Source organism: Melozone crissalis, unplaced genomic scaffold, assembly GCF_028551555.1.
Source record: "Melozone crissalis strain CALT ecotype California unplaced genomic scaffold, PUWL_Pcris_2 ptg000023l_1, whole genome shotgun sequence".
NCBI classification, from domain to species: Eukaryota; Metazoa; Chordata; class Aves; order Passeriformes; family Passerellidae; genus Melozone; species Melozone crissalis.
The window spans coordinates 22,008,345-22,035,037 of record NW_026535801.1 but is presented as its reverse complement, the minus strand read 5'-3'; the positions used below and the strand labels follow the sequence as shown (position 1 = coordinate 22,035,037).

Sequence of the window (26,693 nt, the reverse complement as noted above, 5' to 3'; positions counted from 1 at the left end):
TCAAATTATAATAGCAATTTGTTGTTGTTGTTGTGAAACAAAGGAATACATAAATGGTGGGATCCTGAAAGATTTATGGCCAGTAGATGATACAATCTCTGGGTCAGTGTTGGTTTTGTATCTGTTTGTATCTGAAATATGCACTGTATTCTGCTACATCTGGCACTTCAGATTACTGTGTGCCAGATGTAGCAGAATACAGTGCATATTTCTTTTGTATGTTCATGTTAGAAAAATAGACAAAATCGAAAGTAGGGACATGGTATACATGGTACTGCAAGCAAGAGTAGTATAAGATAGATCTAAATGGGCTCTGTCATTAAAGTAACTGCACTCCTATGCTCACATGCCCTGGATAGCAAGTTCTGGCAAACAGGCTTGTGTGGCTTCTGGATGCTACCTAATAAATCCAGATAAAATGCACAATGTTCATGGGGATCTGTGGGCTCACCTGTATTCAGCTGTGTGATGTAATGAGTTACATTGTGCAACAGCGCTCACTAGATTTGAATAAAGGCATTTAAATGACATAAAGATACTGAAGTTATTACCATTCTAGAAAAACTAAGGAAATATTACCTGGATAACAGAATTGTAAGTTAGACTAGATCAAAACCAGTTGCTAGATTTTTTGGTATGGATATTTTCATTTGGTACTTGGCTTTTTATGCAGTTGCATATAACACTCGTACAAAAATACAATATGCAGGTTTAGTATTTTGTTATCCTAATTTTCAATACATTTTGGGAGTGGAAAAGAATTTTTGTTTCATGCTTTTCTTCCTAGCTTCAAATATTTTTCGTAGTTTTAGAAATGTGGGTTGTTTATACTTGTATTTTTGCAAATTAATCATGATAATTTTTTTCCCAAGAACTCAGGGACAGCTCAAGTGTTCAGTTTGGTGGCAGAACGTAGGAAGAAATTTCAGGAGATCATCAATCGGAACACCAGTGAGGCAAATCAGGTGGTTCGGCCCAAAACATCGATGAAATGGTCAGCACCTGGTGCAACTCCACAGTTAACCACAGCCATTCTAGAGGTCAAGGAGAGCATACTGTCTTTGCTGATTAAATTGCATCACAAACTCTCAGGAAAACAAAACTCTTACTATCCCCCATGGCTGGATGATGTGGATGTTTTAATCCACCCAGAAATTCCGAGATACTCGCATGGAGATGGAATGACAGCAGTAGAAAGAATTTTACTGAAAGCTGCTGTACAGAGCAGACTGAATAAACGTATCATTGAAGAGATATGCAGGAAGGTGACACCTCCTGTACCACCAAAAAAGATCAGTTCTGCAGAGAAGAAAACTTTGGATAAAGAAGAAAGGTAACTTTAATAACAAGATAAAGGAGCAGTAGAAGGACAGTGTGTGTTGTACATCTATTGATTGATCTTTAGGATTTTGTCTGAATTACAAACTAAAAGAATGAGTCTGGAGGGTATGAGAGACAGAGATTGACATTTGGGGGATGTCAGACTCAGCTGCAAAGAATTGGCTGGAGTGGGAAGAGACTGACACTTGGCTGGTGGAAAAGGCTGGAACATGGGATTTGAGGGGAGTGGACAGTGCATAGTGTTAGAAGGTTAGGGCATACAAAGTGGGGAATTCAGGTCAGAGTACTTACCACAGTAGCTGCAGTAGAGAGCACAGGCTGGAGTGAACTAGAAGACAATTGAGTACTCGTCCATCCAGTATTTTGAAGGGTTTATGTAACCAGAATATGTAGTTATGGTTCTAGAAATTTGAGTAGAAAAGTACAGTCCTCTGACTCAGTAGGTTTCTGGATTACTTTTATTTTTCTGCTATTTTATTTCTTTGAAAATAAATTTTTCATTAAAATCTCTGATATGTCCAAGGCCTACACTCTACTGGAAAATAACACATAGGAATATGGCAAATAGATTTAATATATTTGTATGCTACATACTTTACAAAGTAAAATTATTTTTGTCCTGCTTTATTTAATAGTTTAATTTTCAACACTGTTCTTAATAGTTCATTTAATGAGCGAAATAGTCAGGGTTTAGCATGTAAAATTGCTAATCAGAAAGAGCTAGAATGAATAGCTGCTTTAGGTAAAACACAGCTACATTTTGGGCACCTAATCATTAATGTGGTACTCAATGGTGCTAGATTTATGTACAGGAGAAGCAGGGGCATGGGTGAAACAAGTAACTTTTCATATAGCAAAAGGGTAAGGTCATTCCTTTCCCTCTATAAAAAGATGTGATATTTTCAAGGATCTGTGGGAGGCCCACTAAGTTTTCAGTTAAGTTTGGGGACTAAAGCAATGGTAAAAGTGAATGTTTCCCTTTTTTTGTTGTTCTGAGTGATTATTATCATCTTCTCAAATTTATAATGGTATTGGTGGACTGATGAAGTTTATTGAAGGACAGTGTGATAACTGAAATGACTAAAGACAATGTAGAGTGACAATTTTTATAAAGCCAGGATGCAGTTTTTACCCTTTCAATTGTTTTAATTTTCCCCCCAATTCCAGTTTTGTGTCAGTGAAGACTGAGCAGACTGAACGTTAAGCAATCACCTTTTTTTAGCTTCAACATATAATGGCATCACTCAGGCAATGGATTGTTGCCATAGAAACTGAAATACAGGACTAGAAGCAAGCTTGAGCTGCTTGCAGTATTTTTTCAATTGCAGTGTCATATTCCCATGGGCCATCACGGAAAATTACTGAGCTGTACTGAATCTGTCAGAATTTGTTTATGTCTTCTTATTAAATGCATCTATTTACAGTCACTCTGCTTTTAGTTGAGGTGTTGAGAAATTTCCAGGGAGAAATAAATAAAATCAAGTCTAATGAATGCTCTGGTCTGATCCTCAGAATAATGAATCTTAGTGATGTCGTAAGTAGAAGTTATTTTGAGAAATGGTGACTGCAAAATGTAGCAGACAAATGGGCAGAGATATTGGGGTCTTTCAGGTGCCTTTAGGAAAACAAATTAGAAGCTTTCACTTACAAACAAGTCCCCTCAGGATGACAGGTTACACTCTGTGAGCTGCTTTGGGCCTGTGCATGCCAGCTCCTGTGCAGGACACTGATAATCACACAGTGCTTGAGACTTAAGAGCACTCACCCATCAGGGTATCAGACACCAAATGATATTTCTAAAGCCCATGTTAGTTATCTGAATCATCTCTGAGCACTGGAAAAAATGCATTGTAAATGCTGGTGCACAGAATTTGTAGCTATGATAGAACTTCTGTAGCTGCACTGAGGAGGTGCTGTGTAACCCCCTCAGCTGAGGACATTTTTTGTGTGGTGAGCAGTTGTGCTTTAGGGCTTTTGTTTGGTTTTCTCACTTCCACACTCCCTTTTCCTCTATCTGTAAACTCATGTCAAAGTAAGGAAAATTAATGTCTGTTTTCTTTATCGTTTTACATCCATCAATATTCCTGTACCCACTGCAGTATGTATTTATATAGGGAGTTATAGAACTGGTCATACAGCCTTGTACAGGTCACTGAAACATTTTAAACAGAAGAATAGACAAGTGTAAGCCTCTGGTGTTTTTCATTTCTAAGTCCAGAGCTGTGACAAACAATGAGGAGAAGTTAGTGAAGTCAGCTTGGCCTCAGGGAGATAAGGGCTTTAATCTGGATGCAATCTCAAGGTTCTTTAAATCCCAGTATAAAAGCTGTTGGTGGCCAGTATTTTGGGTGGAAGTGGGGGAGAAGGAACCACTGTGAGGAGGCTTAGCTGGAAAATAAATTATGCATAATTGTTTCCTGTGCCATCAAAAGCTTGATATCAAAAGGGAGCGAAGTAGGCTTTTATTATTGCTGTTATTATTAACTTGCAAATGTTGATTTCTCACAGAAGTACTAATTTTTGTACAAATGACATTGCTCTCTGGTTTTCATCCCATATGGAACAGATAAAAAAATTTCATGATTAAGGTATTGAGTTCCTTTTCTTGTGATGGTATGGCCTAATTTGTTAAAAGATCTTGTGGTGAACACCTTTGAAGGGTGTTTCAGGACAGGATTTTATTCAGTTTTTTTCAGACTCAAAAGAAAGTAACACTAATTTCTCTAAAAACTCTGCTTTAGAAAAGCAAAAGAATCTTTTTTTAGGCTTGGTAATTATCCCTTAATATCAACCTTCATTTGGAATGATACTGTTTAAGGTGGTAATTGTAATCAACTTGACATTTTCAAGGGGTTTTTTTGCTCCATGTTTATTTTTCTTCTTCCCCCTTCCTTCACACAGACGACAGAAGGCCAGAGAAAGGCAACAGAAACTGTTGGCTGAATTTGCCTCGAGGCAGAAAAGCTTCATGGAAACTGCCATGGATGTTGGTAAGGTTTTGTGTGGTTAACTGCTTGCTTTTATGTCTTTTCCCACATGTTAGTATTAAGGTTTCTACTCAGTTTAAAAAACAAAGACACACACAAAAAAACCCCCAATCATCCTACCAAACAGGAAATCCTCCCTCAGATTCTGCTTTTGTATCCACTCGTTAACTTTACACTTAGGGAGCCTAACTTTGATTATAGGACAGATATTGCTAAATACATAATTGCTAAAAAATAGATTAAATCTGTAGGACATACATTTATTCCTAGTTTTTGTTAATATACAGTACATGAAATTATTAAATACGTGATATGTTTTAAAGTATTTACATTTAATATAAAATGTCCGCAAATGAGTTTGTCTTTTTAAGATTGTATTTTTCTTTAATCTGTAGTAATAAAATTTAAGATTATTTCTACATAGAGCCTCAAAGTTCAATATGGTGAAAATTTTTGCTTTTAAATGTGTTTATGGATCTAAGGAAAACATAATTTTTTAGATCACCTCAGTGATCTATATGCTATAAGTGATAATGTTGTATACTATTTCAAACGCTGTCTTTACACACAATCAGGTCTTGTTTTTGTTGAGGGTGAGTTCTCTCAGATTCTCCTGTGTAGAAGTGCATAATCCTGATTAGTTTGTGTTCAGCCGAGGAATGGAAAATATTTTTGTCATTTGGGTCACTTCAAAGAAAATTAGCACTTCTGAAAGATAAGTAAAAGCTGGAATCTTCCCAGACCTTCCATCAAGTGTCATCTGCTGTGAAGTTTTCATTTGAATTTCAGCATTGGTTAGAAATATTTTGACAACTGTATTTGCTGAAAAAGTCTGTCTCTTGAAATTGTTAAATTCCCTTCAGTTCATAGGTTGCTGAGAAGATTGATTCATTTATACTTACTAAGGTTTTGGATACCTTAGCAAACTTAAATGGGGCTCTGAGCAACCTGCTCTAGTGGAAGATGTTCCTGCCCACAGCAGGAGGGTTGGAACTTGATGATCTTTAAGATTCTGTCCAAACCAAAATTACTAATATTCTATGAAATTAATCACTCTATATATGATGTTATGTTTGGAGGGTGTGCAATACTCTAATTTTCATCTGTGAACTTTGTATTGTAAGTCAACCTCACTAAATGGCAGCTATTTATTTGTAATCCAATTGTTGAAGTAAGGAAGAAGAACCTTGCAGTTCTCCTTATTAAAAATTAAGTTTTTATATGGAAAGTAGCTGGAAACTTCGAATCTTCAGTCACTTATATTTTGAATTTATCATATCTCAACTTTGAAATTGGTGGGATTTATATATGAAATCAGATCTGTATTGATAAATCTACCTACCTACCTATTTATATATATATATGGATGTAAATGTACCTGTCAATAGCTATATAGCTGTATTTGCATATATGCATAAATGTGTGTAATTCCTTCCATGCACAGATTTTATAAGCTATGTACTGCTTTGATTTGTGGATGAATCATGGTAGCTAAATCAGTAAATTACATAGCATTTTTTTTGTGAAGGACTGTGAATACTTAGCTTTTAGTTAATTCATATTAAATTCTCAGGTAGGTAGACCTGGGCTTTATTTTTATGATTATGCATTAAAAAGTTCTTTGGCATGCAAGATTTAAATCACTTGCTTCTTAGTATTTAAAGAATTAGTAACTCCAGATGCCTTAATGTAAAATGTAGTGTTTGCTGTCAGTTATACCAGATCATGCACAGCACTAAGATGGAATCAGCTCAATGAACTACATTTTCATAAAGTTAATTCTTCATAAAGACATTTGGCAACAACTTAAAAGAATTCCAGGCATTGTGTTAGCTAATAATTACTTTGCTTTTCCACTAATTGTTTTCAGTGTCTTCTATGTTGTCATTCCATTTTCTGGCTTTGTTATGAAAATACACTGAAGTAGTACTATAGTCCAGTACTAGCTTTTATGTTCTGACTGGCATTAGAATAGCTCTCAGAAAGTAAGTTCATATACAATTACATAGTGCCTGGGGTTTGTTTAAAAATCTAGATTAAGTCTTGCTAGGAATATTTTCTTCAGTTTGTTGAATCTAAGTGGTTTGTTTAGCTGTGAATTCAATCTCTATATGATACAGAAAATGACTGAAAATGTTGCAGAAACTATTGTTATTGTAATTTTGAAGCACAAAACACAGTAAGAATTTTGAAACTAGTCTTTTTTGAATGATTCAATCCAAAACTACTCTTATGTAATTCGTAAGAGTAGTTTTGAGTCATAGCCTAACAGTGCTGAAATAGCTGTTAGAAAGAAAAAAATCCTTTCATACTAAAATCAGTAGGAATTCACTCCCCTCTCACACAGTTTGTTACCTGTTACTTTTCTTATAGATTGAAGCCCAGCAGTAGGTTTGTCTTATTTTGTTCACTTGTTGTAACAGTAAAACTGTCAAAAATGCAGGGATGGTGAGGCCTCAGCTCCCTTGTTTTGTGACTGTTTCAGTTGGTGTCATTTGGGCAAATTTATATTATTATGACTGGTAAAATGTTGTAATTGGTTTGGGGTATAGCACTTAAAAACTTCATAATACCTTCTATTGACAGTGTAGAAGATTGGAAATACTCTGAAATGTGCCTAGGAAGAGATAGGAATAATGGAGAATAGCCAAAGCTTAAAGGTTATTTTATTATAACCCATATACTTCTTCATGTCTAAAGTGTTTAATAAAGTGCACAGAGGCACTGTTAATCCCCTGAGGTATTCCTCTTTGATTGTTGGGATGCTGCAATGAAACATGGCTTAAAAGGAAGTTACCTAATTACATGTTAATTATTCAATATTAAATGTGTCTCATTTTACTAGTAGAATTTATTTATTTGAATTGATATAGACAAATTCATCTGAGATTCTGAAAATAAAGGTTGGCATTTTCTTTCACATAGTTACTGTAAAAAAAAATCCAATTATGTAGCACTTTCCATTTGTGCCCCCTGTTACTTTCTATTTATATTCTGTGACATCTGCAGAACTGCATTGCCATTCAAGCTTGCCTGGAAGTAATTAGGTGAAATTTAGAAACAGTTATGTTAATGAACTAGGATAGAACAGCATCCACTGTGCTGTCTTTAGCTGTTTGACTGCACGATAAACAAAAAAGGGAGAAAAATAAACCAAGCAAAGTGTTCTAAAAACAGCAGATAGAGCTCTTAATGTGTCTGGGGGACTGTCCAGAGAGTCAAAAGTGTGGTGTTGGTTTCAGCTCCAGATGTCTTCCTGCTCCTGGTTATAGCTCCTGGTTACAGCTCCTCTGAGCTTCACCAGCACTGCCCCAGGGTGAGACCATGGTTTATCTTGTGTTGTGGAACTCTGTGCAAGAGATTTTTAAACCTTCATAACCTTCAGAAGGGACTTGATAAAAACAAAACTAAACCACTCAGTTCTAGCTTAATAGTAGCCTTTAACAAATTACAGTTATATTTGTGAAGATTTGTCTATCTGAAGTCTATAAAAACAAAATACGATTTGTTCCAGGCAAGCTGCTGAACTACTTATTGTACTGAAAAATTGTAAATTGGCTCAGTTGTTAATTATAAATGCTAAGATTGATTTCAATAGTTTTTGCATCTCTGAAGTGGCTGGTGTGATTTTTAAGCTTTTTTAATGCATCCTAATCAGTATGCAGATGATCTTTTCTGTCTTTCTTACAATGTGTGTCTTAGCAGGACGCCATTTTGTCCTTCATGAAACATTCCTTAGTTAGACTTATAAAGAAGCTCAGAGGCTTAATGCAAGGTGACATATATTTCCTAACACTCAATCTTCTGAACCCAGATAGAAAAATAAATTAGGTACTGATCTCTTGAGAATGTATATGCTGGGTCAGGGCAAAGAATATTAGCATACTAATGGTTGCTCTGATACCCAGGGGCCTCTTTGACACAATGTGTGCAGCAGGACAAATGTTGACTACAGTCAGTGGAGATTTTGAACTATATGTACTGTGTTTACAAACCCCTTTTGGTTTGGGGGCTTTGCTAGGTGGAGGAAATAACAGAATGCATCCTTAGCTCTGGAGAGTAGAAATGAAATTAAATTCAGGTAGCAGTGCATTCTGCAGTACATCAATGTGCTGGTTGTTAGCAGATTTGATCAGTAATTTGTTAGGAGGTAGGAAGTGCTAGGTTTTTGTAGCTTTGTGTCTCTACTTCTATTGGTACAAAACTAAACAAAGAGCTAAATTATTAACTTTTAAAAAACTCTTGGGAGCTACAGGGTTTGGCTCTTCCCTGGATTTCTGTCACAGTTTAAATTTCCTTCAGTGTTTTAAGGTTCATATTTATTCAGATTTGTGAAATAATTCCTAAGGACAAAGAAAAGTTCCAGAACCCACTGAAAGGGGATGAGGTAAACTACAACATAAGACAAATCTCATGACAGAAACTTGGTGAACTGATAGCAGTACCATGTGTCTTACCTTGTCTTTTTCCTTGGCTCCTTCTTTACACACTGCCATCGTTAGGGCAAGTCTGTGAAACAATTAGGTTAAATCTTTGGAGCTAGTTGAAGTGAGTAATTGGGGTTTATCAGAGTCCATTCAAAAGAAGTGAGGAGTTTTGTTTGGTTACAGTTTTTCTGGTATGCCTACTTATTTGAGATTTAAATTTCTTGCCAATATCCCTTTGTTTTCTTTTACTAGCTCAGGTGCAACTTACTTTATTAGGAAGTCTTCCTTGGTGCTAGTAGCTTACTTTCCTTGGAAGTTTATTGTTTACCAGAATAGCCTAGCTACATCCACATCTAAGTAGTTGTGAAGGAAGCATGCACTTAATCATTGAGTTCTAAAATTAAATTAGCCTGATTTTTATGTGCCTGTTCCCCATAGGCAATAAAAGTATAAATTGCATATATTGAACTGATTTTAAACATCTTTTAAATCCTAAGTTCTGGGGTTTTTTTTCCTCAACAGGCAATTTGTGATGAATTAATGGTATTTTGTAAATTAAATATTGACAGATTCTGATGACTTCCATTGAATTGCTCTAAGTCAGATTGATACATTGTATTCTCTTTCTACGCTTCTGAAAAATATTGAATGGTTGCATATTTTCTGTTGCATTGACAATATTTTAGAAAAGGAGAGAAAAAAACCCCTGGAACTCTAGTCCTTGCCATTTCTTGCATTTGATACATAGGTGTACGTGATTGTGCATTACACAATTATGAGGTGATGTTCAATATAAAAACCAGCATTTTTTATGCAATTTTATGCTCCCTTCTCTGCTACCATTTGCTTCTAAGTCTCCTGGATGTTTTGGACATTTGCAATTGATGCATTGTGCTTTTTATTTCACTGTACAGCTGGCTGCCACTAGATGGTGATAGACATGTGTACAATATTAACAACTGCACACCAGTGAAGATCAGGGCTCATTTTCATATGACCCTCAATAACTGACTAGGAAATCAGTACTTACTAGAACAGTGTAATTTTGATTTAGCCCTATGAGCAAGAGCATTGCATGGAGCTTTTTATAGCAAAGAAATATTCTGCCTGGCACCCAACACGCCTCTCCTTATGGCAGCAGCCTCCTGTGCCAAACTTGTAGTAGACTTTCAGAAGACAGCAGTTCTCCTAAAAACAATTCTGCATGAGGACTGTTGCTGTACTCAAGGTTTTGGATTCTTTATTCAGTACTTCAGGCTACTTAATCAGAGGGATAAAGGGTATGGTGGAAGTTAGGGAGGAAGTGTTTTCCTTTAGAAAAATTTTGTCCTAGGAAAGACACAAAGAACCCACATATTTGAGGTCAAGAGGCTCACTGTATGTGCAGCAGGAGCGGATCATTTAGTCCTAAGGTGCTTTTCTTTCAAATCAATAAAGAATTCTTCACTTTGATTGTAACATAACATAAATTGGTTTGCCCTGAAATCAGCACCACCTGCTGTCATGTGATCGAAGCTGTGTGAAGTGCAGTGGCTTTGATACTTCAGAGCTGAGCCTTAGCCTTGAACATTTCTGTGCACCTAGGAAGGAGCAATGTGGACCATGAAGAAAACAGAGACATTTTTCCTTCCAATGGTTGCTTCAGTCAGCTAATCTGGTTTTACTAGAGAGTGATATTGTTGTCCTTCATCTCTCTATGTTCAAAGTTTTCAGTATATCTAATGAGATAGAAGTTAGATCTCTGTTTTATAGAAGAGATAAGAGATCAAGTTTAATACGAAACTCAAATAAAGCATTTAATTCCACAGGGAGTAATTTTGCCTATGAAAAAACATGTACTTCATTTTGTAAGTGTCTTTCTTGGAAGCAGAAAGGTTTGTTTCAAGCAACTGACAATGTTTTAGTTGTAGATAAACTAGAGAAATTATTTTGTAGTTTTTTCATCACTACCTCAATGCAGATGGGTTGGACATCCTTAGATGGAAATCCTCAATTGGATTTCTTTACTTCTGTTTGATATAATTTTTTTAATTTGTTTTTAGAATCACCAGATGCTGACATTGCCATGGAGGTAGCTACATCTGAACAGCATGTTTCTGAGGCAATATATGACTGTGTTATTTGTGGACAAAGTGGCCCTTCTACTGAAGACAGACCTACAGGGCTAGTTGTACTATTACAGGCATCCTCAGGTATGAATGTGTGGCTTGTAGCAAAAGCAGTGTTTTTGCAGGTTTTAGCATGTGTGCATAAATCCTGTTGTGCCTCATGAAGTCTGGAAGCACTGGGTTTCCTATTTTTTTTTTTTTTGTGGATGGTCCTCTGTGAGACACATAAGGAACTTTTTAAAAGTTTGGGGGAAGAACAAATTATTTAATTCCTTCCTACTTTCTATTAGCTTTTGCAAATGCAGAAGTACATTACAGACCTGCAGGAAAATCACTCTTGGAAGGAAAGGAAATTAAACAGCCATCAGTGTATCTGCATGTAGATATGAATGTTAGTGGATATAGGTGTTTGTGTGTATGTGTATATATATATGTATATATATATTATGTACAAGTGCAAAAGAACAACTTTCAGTCTTTAGATCCTTTAGTAGGTTTTTACTTTTTAACATCAACGAGGCACAGTATAGCTGCAAGCCAAAATGGCCTGATTGTTTTGTGAGTTGCTCAGGCTGTTGTTACCCTGTGTGTTCCCTCTCCCGTGGCAGTGCTGGGGCAGTGCCGCAATAGCACGGAGCCCAGGAGGCTCCCCACGACTGAAGAGGAGCAGATCTATCCCTGGGACACCTGTGCCGCGCTGCATGACGTCAGGCTGACCACGCTGCAGCGCTACTTCAAAGATGTAAGCATTGCATGGCACCTAGGCTGGCACTTAACCACAACTGTATGTAAAATAGAATTGAAATTGCAACTTAGAGCTCTCCTAGTTTCATGTCTACATTTAGCAAATGCTTTTTCATGCTGCAGTCATTCTGAAGTGTTTACATTTGATAGGCTCCTTATTTTTAAATAGTTTCTGGCTTTCTCCCATTATATTTTTGTCAGGAGGCATCTAGTGTATCTACAGCTACACAGTCATTAAACAGCCACACAGATACTCTCTAGAAGAAGGTATTTCACACTCCAGTGTGACCACACAATTGAAATTTGGGTTCACTGTCTAAGCAAACACCAGTTGTCTTGTAGCTATTCAGAAAACCCAGTCAAGGAATTGTTCTTAATCAGGTAAAAGTATTTTGGAAGTGCAGAGTAAGTGGAAAGAGTTGTTTTAATCTGTAACAGGTTTCTGAGCACTACAGAGAAGGGGAGTATGAGTGGATGGGAAGGAGAAACCAGTAGAATGCATCCTCTTTTGAATCCTCAACTCTACACAACATCTGAAATTCAGTTTTATATTAATTGATAGTAGATGTCTGCTTTGTAGTTCTGTTCTGTTCCAAACAGTTTTACACCACTTCACAAAGCCAAGTTACAGCTTTTCCCATTTAATTTTGAGAACCAATTCTTGTTGCTTAGCAGGACATATTCAATTGTAGACCTTAGTGACTTCCCTTGCTAGTGCCTAAAAGAGCTATGTAAGATAATACACAACTGCTCTGAGAAATCATTTTCAGGGAGAATAATATGGAACCTGTGGTCCTAAATTAGCTTCTGTAGACTAGTCCTAGGTGACATGCCAGCTTTTCAATGTATCTAACTAAATAATGAGCCTTTAGAAGCTTAAAGATTGTCTTTAAAGTGGAAAAACTGGCAATTTTTATTCTAACACAGTTGCTAGCTTTTTCATAATCACATCCACAGATAATTAAAATTTGCCAACTGCAGCCAAGCTCGCTTATGTAGATTAATGTAGAGTAAAATTCATAATTGTTTTGATACAGTCCTAAAAATTGGTCAATTTTTTCAGAAAGCATCTTATTCTAAGGAAAATATCATGCATTTCCTTGCTAGAAAGTGAAATTCTGAAAGACCTAAGCAAAAAGTTTGATATTCTGCGAGAGAATTTTTGAGAATTTTTTGTAAATTTGCCAGATATGATTGTTTCTTCAGATCATTATTTTCTGGAAAAAAATAGCAGTGGATTGACTTTTTTGGATTTGTGGGCTGTAAGTGCAGTCTTCCAATAAGGCAAATGTTTTTAAAACAAACCTACTATACAACTGAGCTCCCTAAACAAGTATTTGTTATCTTTTCCAGTTATGATGAGTTCTATATGATGCTGTTCAACAACTCATTAAAACCCCTAAGTGTTTACAATTAATTTTAATAAGAGATTGTGGTTTAATTAAATAACTATGGTATTGTTATCTTGGTTATCTACAAAACTGAATGAAATGTGTTGGAACAGTATATTGCCCTTGTAAATGGGATCACTTCTGCTATTGGAACAGCTGTTGGAGTTAGACCCACCTTCATGCAGTAATACAAGAGATTCCTTAAAGCAGTTATCTTAACTGACAAGAACTGCAGAAGTTCAACTATTGGAAAGAATAGCATAAGAGCTGCCATGTCAGTCAGCATAACTAAACACTTTTTATAAATTCTTTTTTTCTTTATTTCCTCAGGATATCTTTAATTAGGTAGCATGCAAATAGAAATCTGTCCATCTTGTAAATCTTGATATTTTAATAAATACTTTTATAGCTTTATATATTGTAGTTGTTGTTTTTTTCTTCCTGTTGTTGCTTTGCTTTAGAGTTCCTGCCTACAAGCAGTGTCAATAGGCTGGGAAGGAGGTGTTTATGTACAAACCTGTGGTCACACTTTACACATAGATTGTCACAAATCTTACATGGAATCCTTACGGGTAAGTAAAACTGAGGCTCATAGTTGTTTATTTGGATCTGAACTGCTTTTACTGAAATCAGTTGGATTTATGCTGTTTAAATCAATTCAATCCCATGTTTTGTATGTCTGTACAGATTAGTTTCATTATGTTTTGAGAACTTAATCTCTTATGGCATCTTGGCATTATTAACAAAAGTATTTTGTTTTCTGTTATTCTGATGTATCAGAAGAAATCTTGTGCAGAATTATCCAGCACAAAAAATAAAGACTAAGTGATGACTTCTTGTTTCATATGAACCTGCATTTTGTTCAAGATTACTTTACAGGATATTTCTTCGGGTTTTGGGTTTGGTGGGTCTTTTGGTGAGGTTTTGTTTGTTTGGAGGAAGATGGTTGGTGGAGGAGGGTGTTTGTGGTTTTCGTTAGTTTGTTTTTCCGGTTTTGGATTTTTTTGTAATTTTTGTTGATTTCTTTTCATTTTGAGAAAGACTGTGAGCAATTTCTTGTATTTTTAGTATCAGCCTTGCTCCTACTGTGTGAAACTTAACCTCTAAAGAACTAGAAGGTGTGCCAACTTGGATCCCATGATGAATTCTTTTCCATATTAATTTCAATTTGCTTGTAGCAGTAATTGTATCATCAAGATAAATATAAAATAACACAAAAATCACATAAAGAATACAGCAGCAAAATCTGGACTTTCATGGTAGAGTCTCACTTTACAGAATTTTGGAAAAGTGTTTTTTGCACCATGTAAATTCTGAAGTCATTTTTTTGGTGGATTCTCTATTAAAATTGAAATAAACCGTTACTCCATGTAATTGTATTCTTGAAGATTCTAGATTATTTAAGTGAACTTCTGATCCTAGCATGTTTTACTAATACACAGATGAGTGCATAATAATTTTGACTATTTACTACCATTTTTAGGACTGAAATAATTTATATAGACCTGTGTTCATCTGGATAAAACATTTATTTTTACATAATACAGTTAGATACCAACATGGGAAACCACGGAGGCAATTCATGAAGCTGAAGCAAGATTTCTTGCCAGTTTACAGGAGCACTGAGGATATGTCCTCAGTTTCCAAATGTGTACTTCTGTGCCCATTCTTTCATCCTTCATGTGATAGAAGAAATAATCAGGGTCCTTTTCATGCTGCCTGCCAATGGCTACCTGATTAGGCTTTTTTCAGCCTGTACTTGGAGTCTCAAACTTCATGGGAATTGTCAGAAAGAGACAGCACACTTGAAATCTTGGAAATACTCCATTGAAGACTTTCTACTTTATTATGGGGATATTGTTGACAATGGAGAGTGCTTAAAAATCAGGAAAATTGAGTTGGAGAATTGTAAGACAGTCTCTAGTAGCTAAGACTTTTGTCAGAAAAATGGGTAACTATTCTAATTATTCTTTCTTTACAGTTTTAGGTCTTAGACTTAGTTTTTTTCAGTATACACCTGAAATACCAAGCTAAAAACCAATAATCATTTACAAATTTCAGCTCCATCTCTTTTATTTCCTTTTAGAATGACCAAGTCCTCCAGGGTTTTTCAGTGGACAAAGGAGAATTTACCTGTCCCCTGTGTAGGCAGTTTGCCAACAGCGTTCTTCCTTGTTATCCTGGAAACAACATGGAAAGAAGCATTTGGCAAAGTCACAGTAACAAGTGTTTGCAAGATCTTGTGCAAGAGGTGGAAGAGCTTCAAGAACAGCTGGGAACTTTCCCAGTAAGCATCAGTGTAAGGCAGAAAGATCCTTGTTAATTTGCCTCTACCTTTCGGTTTTTATATTATATTGCATTTGTGATCTCTTAGAATCCTGGCAACCTCGGAAAGTTCGTTTTCTTCTGATATTGAAGGCAACATACTATTATTTTCTTATCAAGAAACTCAGAGCGTTTGCTGCATTACCTACTAAAAATAAACAGTTGAAAGCTGTGACAAATATAATTTAATATATGGATTAATATAATTTTTTATTGGGTACATTTTCAGTTTTCTCCATAGTAATTTACATAGAACAAAGTCATGTAATATAAAATATATTTGTAATTTTCATGCAATGAAAAAACAGCAATAGTCTCATAACTGGAAGCTATTTAAACTATGTCTCTTAAGAACTTTGTAAGGTATGGATTATTCATTTTACAGAAAGAACAATTTGCAGATGCTCATGTTTTGCAAAGCTTCGTGAGGTCCTCTGAATGACAGAATAAATTATATTAAATTTTGTTACCTTCAAGTCTCAACGAGATGCTCTGTGTTTTTGTGTACCTGTACAGTGCAAATATACTTTAAAATAGCACAAGCACTGAGATTCTTAAACTTAGGAGATGGAAAAACCAGTTATGTTTTCATATTCAGAACAAATCAAAATCACTATCCAAAATATCCTGACACTTCTGTGAATGCACACTTTTTCATAACCTGCAAATGTGTTTTACAAATATGAAAGTGCTACACTTTATAATCAGCTACTGCATTTCTTCAGGTAAAATTAACTAATCTTCTTTTGTGTCTTTGTTCATAGTCTGAAACCAATCTCAGTAAAGAAATGGAATCTGTAATGAAAGATATAAAAAGTACCACACAGAAGAAGTATACAGATTATAGTAAGACTCCTGGATCACCTGACAATGATTTCCTGTTTATGTATTCTGTAGCCAGGTGGGTATGTTTTCTTTTTGTATCTTTTCTTTTGTATTTCTCACTAATGATATTAGTCACTAGATAGCTTTCTTCTTTAAAAAAAAGGCATTTAAAAATATTTCATCCTCTCCAAAAAGGACTTTTTGCATACTCAGTACATCAAGGTTACATTTTCTGAATTTCATATACAGGCATTATGCAAGATGAATCTCCCGGTTCATTTTTACTATGTGTAGCAGTGGCACAAAACCCAGAGAACTTTGTCCTATGCTTATTTAGTTTTCTTCTTAATTCAAGGTTTTGCTTTCCATAAATCAAAATTTTATGTTGCATTTCTTGTTTGGCTTTCATTTCCCAAATTGTCAAATCGACTTTATCTGTCTTCTACAGAATGAGATTTTTTCCTGTATCACTGCCATATTGCTAGTTTTTTAAATCACAAGATGTGTTTTATCTCTCTGTCACACATTAGTTTTATTCACTTAAAAGAAGATCACAGAAAGAGCTTTTTTATTACATCAATAACCAGGAATTTCTCTTCATATAGTCTTTAGACTGCTAAAAAACTGTCAAAACCAGCAGTGTTTTTTTGGTGATGTTTGATTGTAGTTTTAGAGCTGTCAGTGTCACATATGCTGTCCAAGAAAATCAGCCCCTCGTTCTATACCATTCATGTTAACGTAGTCTGAATGGTTAATCTATTCAGAGTTACTGTAATACCAGGTTTTCCCATAAGAACTTGATATACTTACTAAGCAAATAATTTTCTAAACTCTGGCTTAGTGAAGCCTGCAGGGAAAGTGCTGACTGCAGAGAAACTGCAAGCATAGGAGTGATGCCATTGAGTAACATTTTTTAATTGCAGTTTCATAAACTCTCATTGCTGAGTGTCTGTAGTACATAAGCAGTGGAAATATTCAAGGCTTGGCTCAGCAGCACTCGGAAGTTCCACTCAGCAGGACTCAGTAAGGTTCTGCTTTTCACAGGAGGTTAGGCCATCTAATCTCTAGAATTCTCCTCCAACACAGATCATTATATTCTTCTGCTGAAATAAATACTATCTGCATTCTTTCAGAGTATTTTAACTGATACAGAAGAGCTATGAAATTCTATACACAGCAAGTTAAAAGATTATTCTGTATTTTTAAGTGGTGTATGCTAGACAAGGATAAGTAATGTTGGGATTTTAGCAATTACGTGTTTGATCAATACAATTAAATACGCTTCCAAAAACACAAAGGACTCAAAACGAATATTTCGCATATCAAAGTATGATTACTTATAACCATAACTTGACAGCCATTTAAGATACAGAAATGGTGTTAAAATACATTTCTGGGTGCAATGTCATATAACTTTTAAAATGCTAGCTAAACATATTTTAAATGTATCTATGTGTTGCTTTTATATTTACACACAGAGCTCAGAATTTGTCTTCATTAAAAGAGTTAAAAATACCTCAAACCAGAGCCGCTTTTCTTGGCTGCTTGCACTGCTGGAGGGAGAAATCATGGCTGACCACTAAGATTAGGATATGTCACTTGTACTCCTTGTGACCTCTTCCTGTTAGGGTCACACTTGTGTCACCAATTTTCCATTTATACAGTTTGAGGAATTTCAGGTGTTGGATCCAGCCTTCTGTGTTGTTACTATAACTCATAAGATCACTTATGAGGGAGCCTGGCAGATCAGCTTCAAGGTGGTTAACTTGTCTTGCTTTTCAGTGCAGCAATCCAGATTTACATGCTTCTACTACTTGATAATTGCATAAGAACTACAGAGTTAAAAAATTAAACTTTTAAAAAGATATTTTAATATAACTTTACAGTTTGTATTTATGGAAATAAATCTGTACATCATCTTCCAAACTGGAAGAGTTTGCTTTGTATGATTTTATTATGCATTTAATTTTAAGTAATCAAACAATGGACTATCCACAATTAAAATTACATACTGAAGTAATTTTACTTTCTGTAAACGATTCCTGTCATTCTACCTGTTTCTTCCTTATTTCCATCCAGAGTTTTTCTTGAGGTAATGATACCCTTGTGTTCCTTACCAACCAGTAACCTTTGAGCATTTCTAGCTCCAGGTGTTCTGAAGCATTTAACTGGTTTTGGTTAGACCATCTACAGCTGTTTCACAGTTTTTCCTGATATTTAACCTTTGCTTAGATGAATATTTGAATACAATGCAATTTGAATACAATTAGATTTTTATTAACTCCATATATTTTCATGTGAATTAAACACTCTTAATCTTCTTACAAGTCATGTTCCATTTTCAATCAGAAAATGATATCATCTCCTGTCCTAAAAGATGCTGGTTTACAGCTGAATGCCAGCTTTGCAGTGGATTACTGTATGCTGGAATGGGAATGTTAAACAATACGTAGCCAGTTGCTGCAGGTTATTCTTTGTCCTTCAGGAAAAAAGGAACTTACTTTTCTTCATTTTTGCTTACCCAGGTATATGTCACCGGTAGCAGAGTATAAAAATTACAAAAGAACTCTTTACCACCTTGTGGGAGGGCTAGCTGCTGCCTGCTTTCCTAGCAAAAGAGGCATTCTCAGTCTGGCATCCTGATTTGCATGCACAACTGGAACAGCAGCTCCTTGGCTACCTCCTGCTTTTCCAAGAGTCATATCTTGTTACATTTGGACCCTTTTCATGCATTTCTCTTTGTCTGTGCTGACATTTATGAGATGAGTGTAGGTGTCATTCCCAAATCACGTGTGCCTAGCTTTAATTTAAATAGTTCCACATTCAAAGCATTGAAGACTGTGATTTGTGATGGTGTCTTGGAGGATTGTTTATGTATTGCACAGCAGTAGGTTTCATGCTTTTGTTGGCTGTGCAAACAAACCTTTTGGCTTTTCTGTCAGCTATGTATAGACAAATGTAAGAGCCATGTGTTCTTTCCTTCTGAGTCTGTGACTCAGTATCTGGGGTTTTTCCTTCTATGTGTTGTGTTTGTAAATTGAAGTGAGAAAAATGATAGTCCCAATAGGAAGAGCAAGTCCATCCAAATATATTCCCTTTCTGGAAAGGATGTTGCATTTTTACTTCCCTCTACTCTGTCTTGTATGAATTCCCAGAAATATGAAATCACCCTTCCCACCCCCAGTATGTTCCTTTAACAAAAGCCCCCAGGAAGGGATGAAGTAGGTCTGCTTTTAATCAGGAGTCAGGACAGCTGAGAGAAATCCATTTTCTCAGGGTTTTTTCTGTGAGTGAGGAGGATAAAGGCAGTGTCCTACACAATGTTTTGCTGCAATGAATGACGCTGAGATTTCTAGATAGGAAAAGAAGACACTTATATAGATTTTCTTTCTCATTCTCTATCCTTTATGTTGAGAATTCTGAGATACTAAAGGATTCTTTCAGAGACCTCTCTGTGTTCCACACTTCTATCAGATGCCCCCAGTTTTTCTTCATTACTTTTCTTCAGTAAAGGGCAGAGGATACACAAATCTTCACGGCAGAAGGGAGCTCAAATTAGGGAGGAGATGCACTGGTCTCCTTCAAAAATGATTGAGGTCTGTACCTGATGTAGGATATTTTCTGAAGGATCAGTGTTCATTTTCACAGAAGATGCTTTTTCTACTCTGCATTTTTATGCCAAGTTACAGATATGTTTTCAAAGAGACTTATTGAAGGAAAAGGTTAATACTTACATTTCCAAGAAAGCTGAGCTATAGGGTGCTGCCTTTGAAGGCTGAGGACAGTGAAGAAGTGTGGGAGGTGAGAGTTGGTATCGTGTATGTGAACAGAGTATGTGATTACAGAAATAACTTTCCTTACACTCCTTACACTAAAAAGTACTATATGACACCTCATATGTAACAGCAAGAGGTATTTTTCAGAATTGTCCCTGAGGTTTTTTTTGTGAAATGGCACATATGCTTTGGTGAAAGGGAAATTTAAAATTGTAGATCTAGAAAATTATTCTTAAACATTCAGGTAGTCTTTTGATTTAAATCTTAATTATCTTCATTTTAATGGAAGACTGTCATTGGTTTTGTTCTACAAATTAGTTATTAGAATGTTCATAGAAATAAAACATCCTGATTTCCTTCATATTCCCATGATGAACCAGCATATGCTGATCTACAGCTGCTATTTTGTCCACTAATATGAAATCCCTGTCCCTGCTTCCTTGCTGGTAGATTTTCAGAAGTTCAGTGAGCACTGCAAATCGCCTGAAGAGTGGAAAATTCCCCTGTCACACAGATGCCCTTATCAGCAGCAACCAGATGGAGCTCTGAGCAGGCACATTATCAATGTTAAATTGCCTTTTCTGAGTAGAGAGGATTAAAGCATTCCTTCAGAAATGGATGGCATAAACTGCAAACTTAGGGATAGGAATATTCAGAAATGTTGCTATTTTAAAAACATAGGAAAATATCTTAACAAACACTGCATATCAAAATGTATTATTCTTTCAAATTGATGAAGCTGAAATTTTTGAAAATAATTTGTTTTGAATAAAAATCCTTTAGTTTCTTCTTAAATGGTGGGGGAGGGGTGTTCTTAGCTTGGATATGTTATGTGCCTAAAATTCTAGAATAGATTTTAATATTAATTCAGTCACATTATATCAAACCTAAAATTGTTTCATTTCTCATTAAAGGACAAAATATGTTTAGAAAGAGATTTGCAGTTTGGATTGAATTAGCAAAACAACACTTCTGAATAATAGAATAATATTTCTTTATTCTAATTTTTAAAATGTATGTTGACTTACTAAAACAGGCTCTCAGAGAATATAACATAAATTGTTTGGTCCAAATCTTGAGAGTAAAAGATGCAGCACTGAAATATCCAATTCCAAAATTAAACAAAATTATCAAATTTGGCCTAAACAATTGGTGCCTAAGTATCAAATTACAGTAATGCTGAGAAAGAAAGCATCAGTGAGGCGTGCAGAGATTCAGTGACACAACTACTGGTTCATACTAATGAGCTGCAGTGAATAGCATTTCATTCAGAATTAACCTCCAAGGCTTTTATTAACTAACTTATCTATAAAGGGTAGTGCTTTAATTATAATTTAAACTGTATTCATATTTAGTTGATGCCATATCCATTGTACTCTCTGATTGTCTGAAGTGAAACAAAAGCTTTGCCAATGGAGAGAACGTTTTTTAGATATATATGATTGACTGAAAGTTAGCCAATCTGTATATTGTCTTTCCAGATTTGCACATAAATTCCCTTATTATGCTGTGTGTGCATACAGAAGAAAGACACAGAATTAACACTTTTTAATTTTTCTCTCACAACTCAATATAGTACTGTGTTGATATAGTACTTAAAACCATATATGACAATCTTAATAAAGTTTGTTTTGTTCTGAGCTGTATTTTGGCAGTATTTCACACTGAATATTAGTTCACAGTATTATTTTATTTAGTGTGTGCTGGGAGTTTGTCATGATTCATTTGTGTCTGTAGAAGCTTGAATAATGTTGTTCCATTCAATACTGTTGTGTTTTTCTTACAGAACAAACTTGGAACTTGAGCTGGTCCACCGAGGAGGAAATTTGTGTTCAGGAGGTGCGAGCACAGCTGGGAAAAGATCATGTTTAAGTAAGTTCCATGTTATTAAATGCAGGATAAATTATTAAAATATTGACTAAAGATGTCTGGTTTTTTCTGGTATTTTCTAAATTACATCAACTTTTTCCTTCTAAAACCAATTTTTTTCTGCCATAAGGAGTCTTTGATTTTTTGTTTCTATTAGAGAAATCTGAAAAATAATTTGCACAAATTCTTCATTAGAGCTGTTCATGTCTTGTGAGTACAATTATCTAGAAATCTATTGTCATACTATGCATGTAATATTTTTTAACAAGTTTGCATTTTTGTGAGTAACACTAGAAGTATATTAAGGGTGAAGCAGGAAAGCTTTGTTTCACCCTGGTTGTTGCTAGCAATAGGAAAAAAGTTTGTTTTCTGAATGCTAATATAGCTCATGACTTGGTGTCATACTTAGAAATATGCAGCTACAATATCTCATGTCTTTAATTTGTCTAGTTCTTTCACAAAGTATTTCAAATTTTCTTTCATAGCAACTTTCAAATTTTGTTGTTCTAAAATCTTTAGTTATTGTCAAATAAAGCAATTTCTTGCTGCCAGAAGTGTTTTTTTCTTAAAAGAAAATATTTTAATCTTTTATTGGAATATTAACAGTTACAAGTGGACATTTTCTTTTGTCAGGAAAAACTGGAAAGCCTGCCAGAATACTGCTACTGCTACTAATGCTTATTTAAGTCAAGCTTATGTAGCAATAGCAGCAGATTTCATAGGAAAAAAGAAAGCTTAGGCCCATCCCTGTCTTTTGGTACACAATTTCCAGGGGATGCTTTCCTCATCCTTTGAGGTGACAAGCTACCCAAGAATTCTCACCAGGTTGTCACTATGCTGTCCACATTGCCTCTAGGACAAAAGTCTTCTGTTACTGCCCAACTAATTTCATTTCTATGTTGTTAATTTAAAAAGTAGTTTTAACCTGTACTGCACATTGTCTTTCTCCACCATCATTATCCCCCTTTCTCAGCCAACCAAAGTACCTGAAAAGTGCATGTGTTAAAAGAACGTCTCTGGATCACTGTGTGCAAATTTAGTCAGCCAGGTTCTGCAGATACCACTCTGTAGTAATCTTGTAACAACTGTGAAGTTTGGTGATTAAATATTGTGGGGAATGGAATATGTTGTCCCAGGTGAGCTGTTACAGCAGCAAAGATCAGGGAAGATGGTGGGAACAAATAGGTCAAGAGCTGTTTAAGTAGATTGCACCATGAGGGCAGCTACTCTTGGGAAGTAAAATTAAGAATGATTAATGTAGCTCTTAGTATCGCTGACCAAGTGTTTGTGAGAAGAATGGTGAAGAAAATTTGCCTGCAAAATTGCCATTTTAAGGCTTAAAGTTTTGTATGTGTGTGCAATAAAAAATGCATAGTATCCTATTATTTTTTACTTAAAAATCAAGTCCTATTTGAAGGAATACATTACAGTTTTAGAGTCAATGGCCTTGCAAATTCTCATGAGTTTAGGGAAAATTATGATATGTAACAACTGTACAAGTCTTATTTCTCTGTTTTATAAAGTGTAATAGACTTGTTTGTCTTCATTGTTCTGTATTTACCAAACAGGGTCACAACTCAGCATTAAGGCTGAATAATTGTGATTTCTCTGTACAGTTTTTATAAAAGGCCTTGAGCAACCTGGTCTAATGGAATATGGCAGGGTCTGGGGGATGGGGATTAGATGCTCTTTAAGGTCCATTCCAACCCTAAGCATTCTCTAATTCTGTGACCTTTCTTTAACTTATGGAGATGTTTTTCTTTGCTATTTGTACTCTGGTAATCTTGCACTAGTTGATGAACAGTTCCACAACATTTTAAAGTTACATATTAATGAATTTATAATCTTCCTTTTTAAACTTTGAAATAGTACTTTTCTTTCTGTCTATCTAGTCTCTTTTTTTGGGGGGGGGGTGTTTTGGTTTGTTTTGGTTTTTTTGTTTGTTTGTTTTTTGTTTGTGTTTTGTGGTGTTTTTTTTTGTTGTTGTTGTTTTTTTTTCTTTTTCCCCTTTGTGAGAAGGATAGGACTAGGGTTTTGGGTAAAGATTAAATATTTTATCCTCTTGTTCTCTGGCTTCAGTTTCTCTGTAAATGAGCTCCTTATCCTTATGCTCCCCACAAACAGCAGTCTGGCATTGCACCATCAACTGCTTTACTTGGAAAGGACATTATTTACAACTGGACATCAAAAAATTATTTAAGAGTTGTTTAATTTCTTCTTAAGTAGGATATCTAGCACCTCTGTAACTTCTGGAATGGCTCTAAACATTGAGAAACAGTATTGCTTCATGGGAGTTGTTTTGGTTGGTTTGTTTTGGTTTTTTTTCTCATTCACTTGAAGCCTTTATGTTGATTGTGGTGTTAGTTTTATCAGTGCTTTTAGTGTTTTTATGAGCATAGAAACTCATTGTTTCTCTTCATGATTCTTCTGTATCAAATTTTTCAACCATGTTGAAAGTAATGGCTGTCTCCATTTTATCAATATGGACAGTGACTCTTGGAGCCACTTAGTATTTCCTGTTAGGAGAAATACCCAATTCTTTTAGGATTTTCAAGATGAGTTGCAGCTGTTCTCTTTCCTATAGTTGTTGATGTGGATATGGTTGCAAAGAGTCCTGTGCAGCTCTCTGCAGCCACTGAAAATAAAGAGAATAAAATAAGTTTTTATGAATGCCTTGCTACAGCGGGTTTCTGTCATTGATTAGGCTTTTTGGTGTTGCAGGATTTGGTTTTTTGGATTTTTTGCTTGGTTTGGAGTTTTTTTTCAGTTAGGAGCTGTCAGTCTGCAGACCCTTGGTGCCCATTCGTGCTAACTTGGAAAAAGCAGTTTTTCACCATCAGATGATCTTAAGTATTTTCTAAAACTCTTGGTATGCCACTAATATGTAGTGTGGGAGAAGCAAGGATAGGTACTGTTAGAATTCTGTTGCTAAAGTTGATGTCATACACTGGTGAGTTTGGTATAGAGGGTAATTAGCTGCTTCATCAGCAATTAAGACTTAGTGAAGATGTAAGAGATTTTGTAAAGACTATCCAGTCTTAATGCCTTAATAGGCTTTTGCTGACCTTCATGGTTTTTTACTGATTCAAGTCCACTGGATCAGTGATGAATGGGAAGATGTTGTCAGCAGGTCTTTGCAGCTGCTGTTGCTAAGTGGACTATGTAAATCTCTACCAGGAGAAAAGTATTTCTCAATCTCCTTATTGACAATCAAGTCCCATCTGGCTGTATCAACTGGTTTTAGTTATAATCTACATTCTTCTTGATAGTCCCAGGAAACTATGGGAGAAGAAGGGGGAAGAATCCCTGGTCTGGTAAGATCTTCACAGTTGAGACAAGGATGTTTTCAATTCCACCTGCAGTGAACTGCTGTGATGTTTTCACATTGTAAATATGAATGCCAATTTAGAGAATGTAAAAAGGGAAATCTGGATCAAGACAAAAAATTCCATGACAGCAGTATATGTCCTAAAATAAAGAGAGGGGGTATAAACACATTATCTAGACTATTGCAAGTAAGGCAAAGGCAGCTCATTCCTTTGTTTGTTTTCATTATGACAGCACATTGCTCTACATTGTGGAATTGGAATGAATAACAGAAAACATCATCTGATTTGAACTCTGGTAATTTGAGAGTTTACTTTACCAGTCAAGAGACCAGAAAAAAAACATGTAGGAAAAAAGGCAGCAAAACTTACACAGAAATTTGGGATCAGCTCGGCAAAGATCAAACCAAGATTACAAGACCAAAACTTAAATCTGAACCCAACTTCCTGAATTGCTAATTTTTGTCAATAGAGCACAGTGTTTTTAGAATTTCTACCATTGTTGTTGGTAGAAATTCCAACAACAAATTCCAACAACAATTCAAAAATTGTTGTCTTTTTATGTCTTGAATTTATTTAGTCATCTTTTGTGCTGTGCATATCACACTAAAACTGAAAAGGGCTGTGAAACTGCCTTTGTGGACTTCTTTTTGCATTGTGACACAGCAGAATATTTTTAAGAGCTTTGTGAACATTTGTAAAATGAGTCTGCTTTATTATTAAAAACAGTAAAGAATGCAGCTGCAAGTGCTGGTGCAGTGTGGATATATAGACAAAATACCCATTATCTTTGGGGTTTGTGAGAAGAGCAGTATTACAATGCTTCCTCGAACAGCTTCAGTCTCAGTGCAAAGACAGTGTCTTATCCATTGAGCTGCTCTTTTGAATGTACAGATTCCAATTGAGTTTATTGCTCCTCTCTCACAATAGATTAACTCCAAAAAGTAAATCTACCAAGAACAGCAGTGACAATAACAAAATAACAATAGTTATTTTCATTATTTTTAGAAATGGATTAAGAAATGCTTATAGGACTGAAAGCTAGTTCTAACTGCTAATCCGGATGATTCTATGGTGTGTTGTTTAAGCTTTACATATATTCTGTGAAAACAAAGACATAAGCTGAGAGAGTTTGCCAGCAGTGCGTCAGTGTAGGCAATACTCGAGTCTATGATCATGTTTTAAAACAGTTGTAATCTTGCCCATTCAAATATCTAAATTTTAGAACTCTCCCAAGCCCCTGATGACTTGCAGCAATGAGTTATGTTGTGCATTCAAATTGTGTGATTTTTATATTTATTCAAATTATCTGGATGCAGCCTGCCTCAAATATTACAAGGTTGTTAGAAGAGGAGGATAGTATTTAAATGTTTTCAAATTTTGTTGCTACTGCGCTGTCTGAAATTAATATTCTTTCTACAAGAATTGGTTAAGAATGATCTTTTGGTGACTCAGAGCTTTTTCCTGCCTTTCCCCCTTACAAGGGTGGGCTCTCCTGGAGAGAATCAGCTGGAAGGATGGACTGTGAGGGCCAGAGGGCTTTGGGATACCTGGTGAGGTTATGGCCTCCCTTC

At 35.5% G+C, this 26,693-nt stretch overlaps 1 protein-coding gene across 1 annotated transcript in view; it reads left to right on the top strand.

Annotated features, from left to right (window-relative positions):
* UBR3 (ubiquitin protein ligase E3 component n-recognin 3) overlaps nt 1-26,693 on the top strand; it is a 95,905-nt gene that overhangs the window by 44,481 nt on the left and 24,731 nt on the right. Inside the window, exons 23-30 of the mRNA XM_054277508.1 lie at nt 873-1,333; nt 4,243-4,331; nt 10,798-10,947; nt 11,472-11,605; nt 13,460-13,570; nt 15,085-15,285; nt 16,088-16,224; nt 21,711-21,796. Of these exons, the coding sequence (XP_054133483.1) occupies nt 873-1,333; nt 4,243-4,331; nt 10,798-10,947; nt 11,472-11,605; nt 13,460-13,570; nt 15,085-15,285; nt 16,088-16,224; nt 21,711-21,796 (1,369 nt within the window). The remainder of the gene's footprint in view (nt 1-872; nt 1,334-4,242; nt 4,332-10,797; nt 10,948-11,471; nt 11,606-13,459; nt 13,571-15,084; nt 15,286-16,087; nt 16,225-21,710; nt 21,797-26,693) is intronic.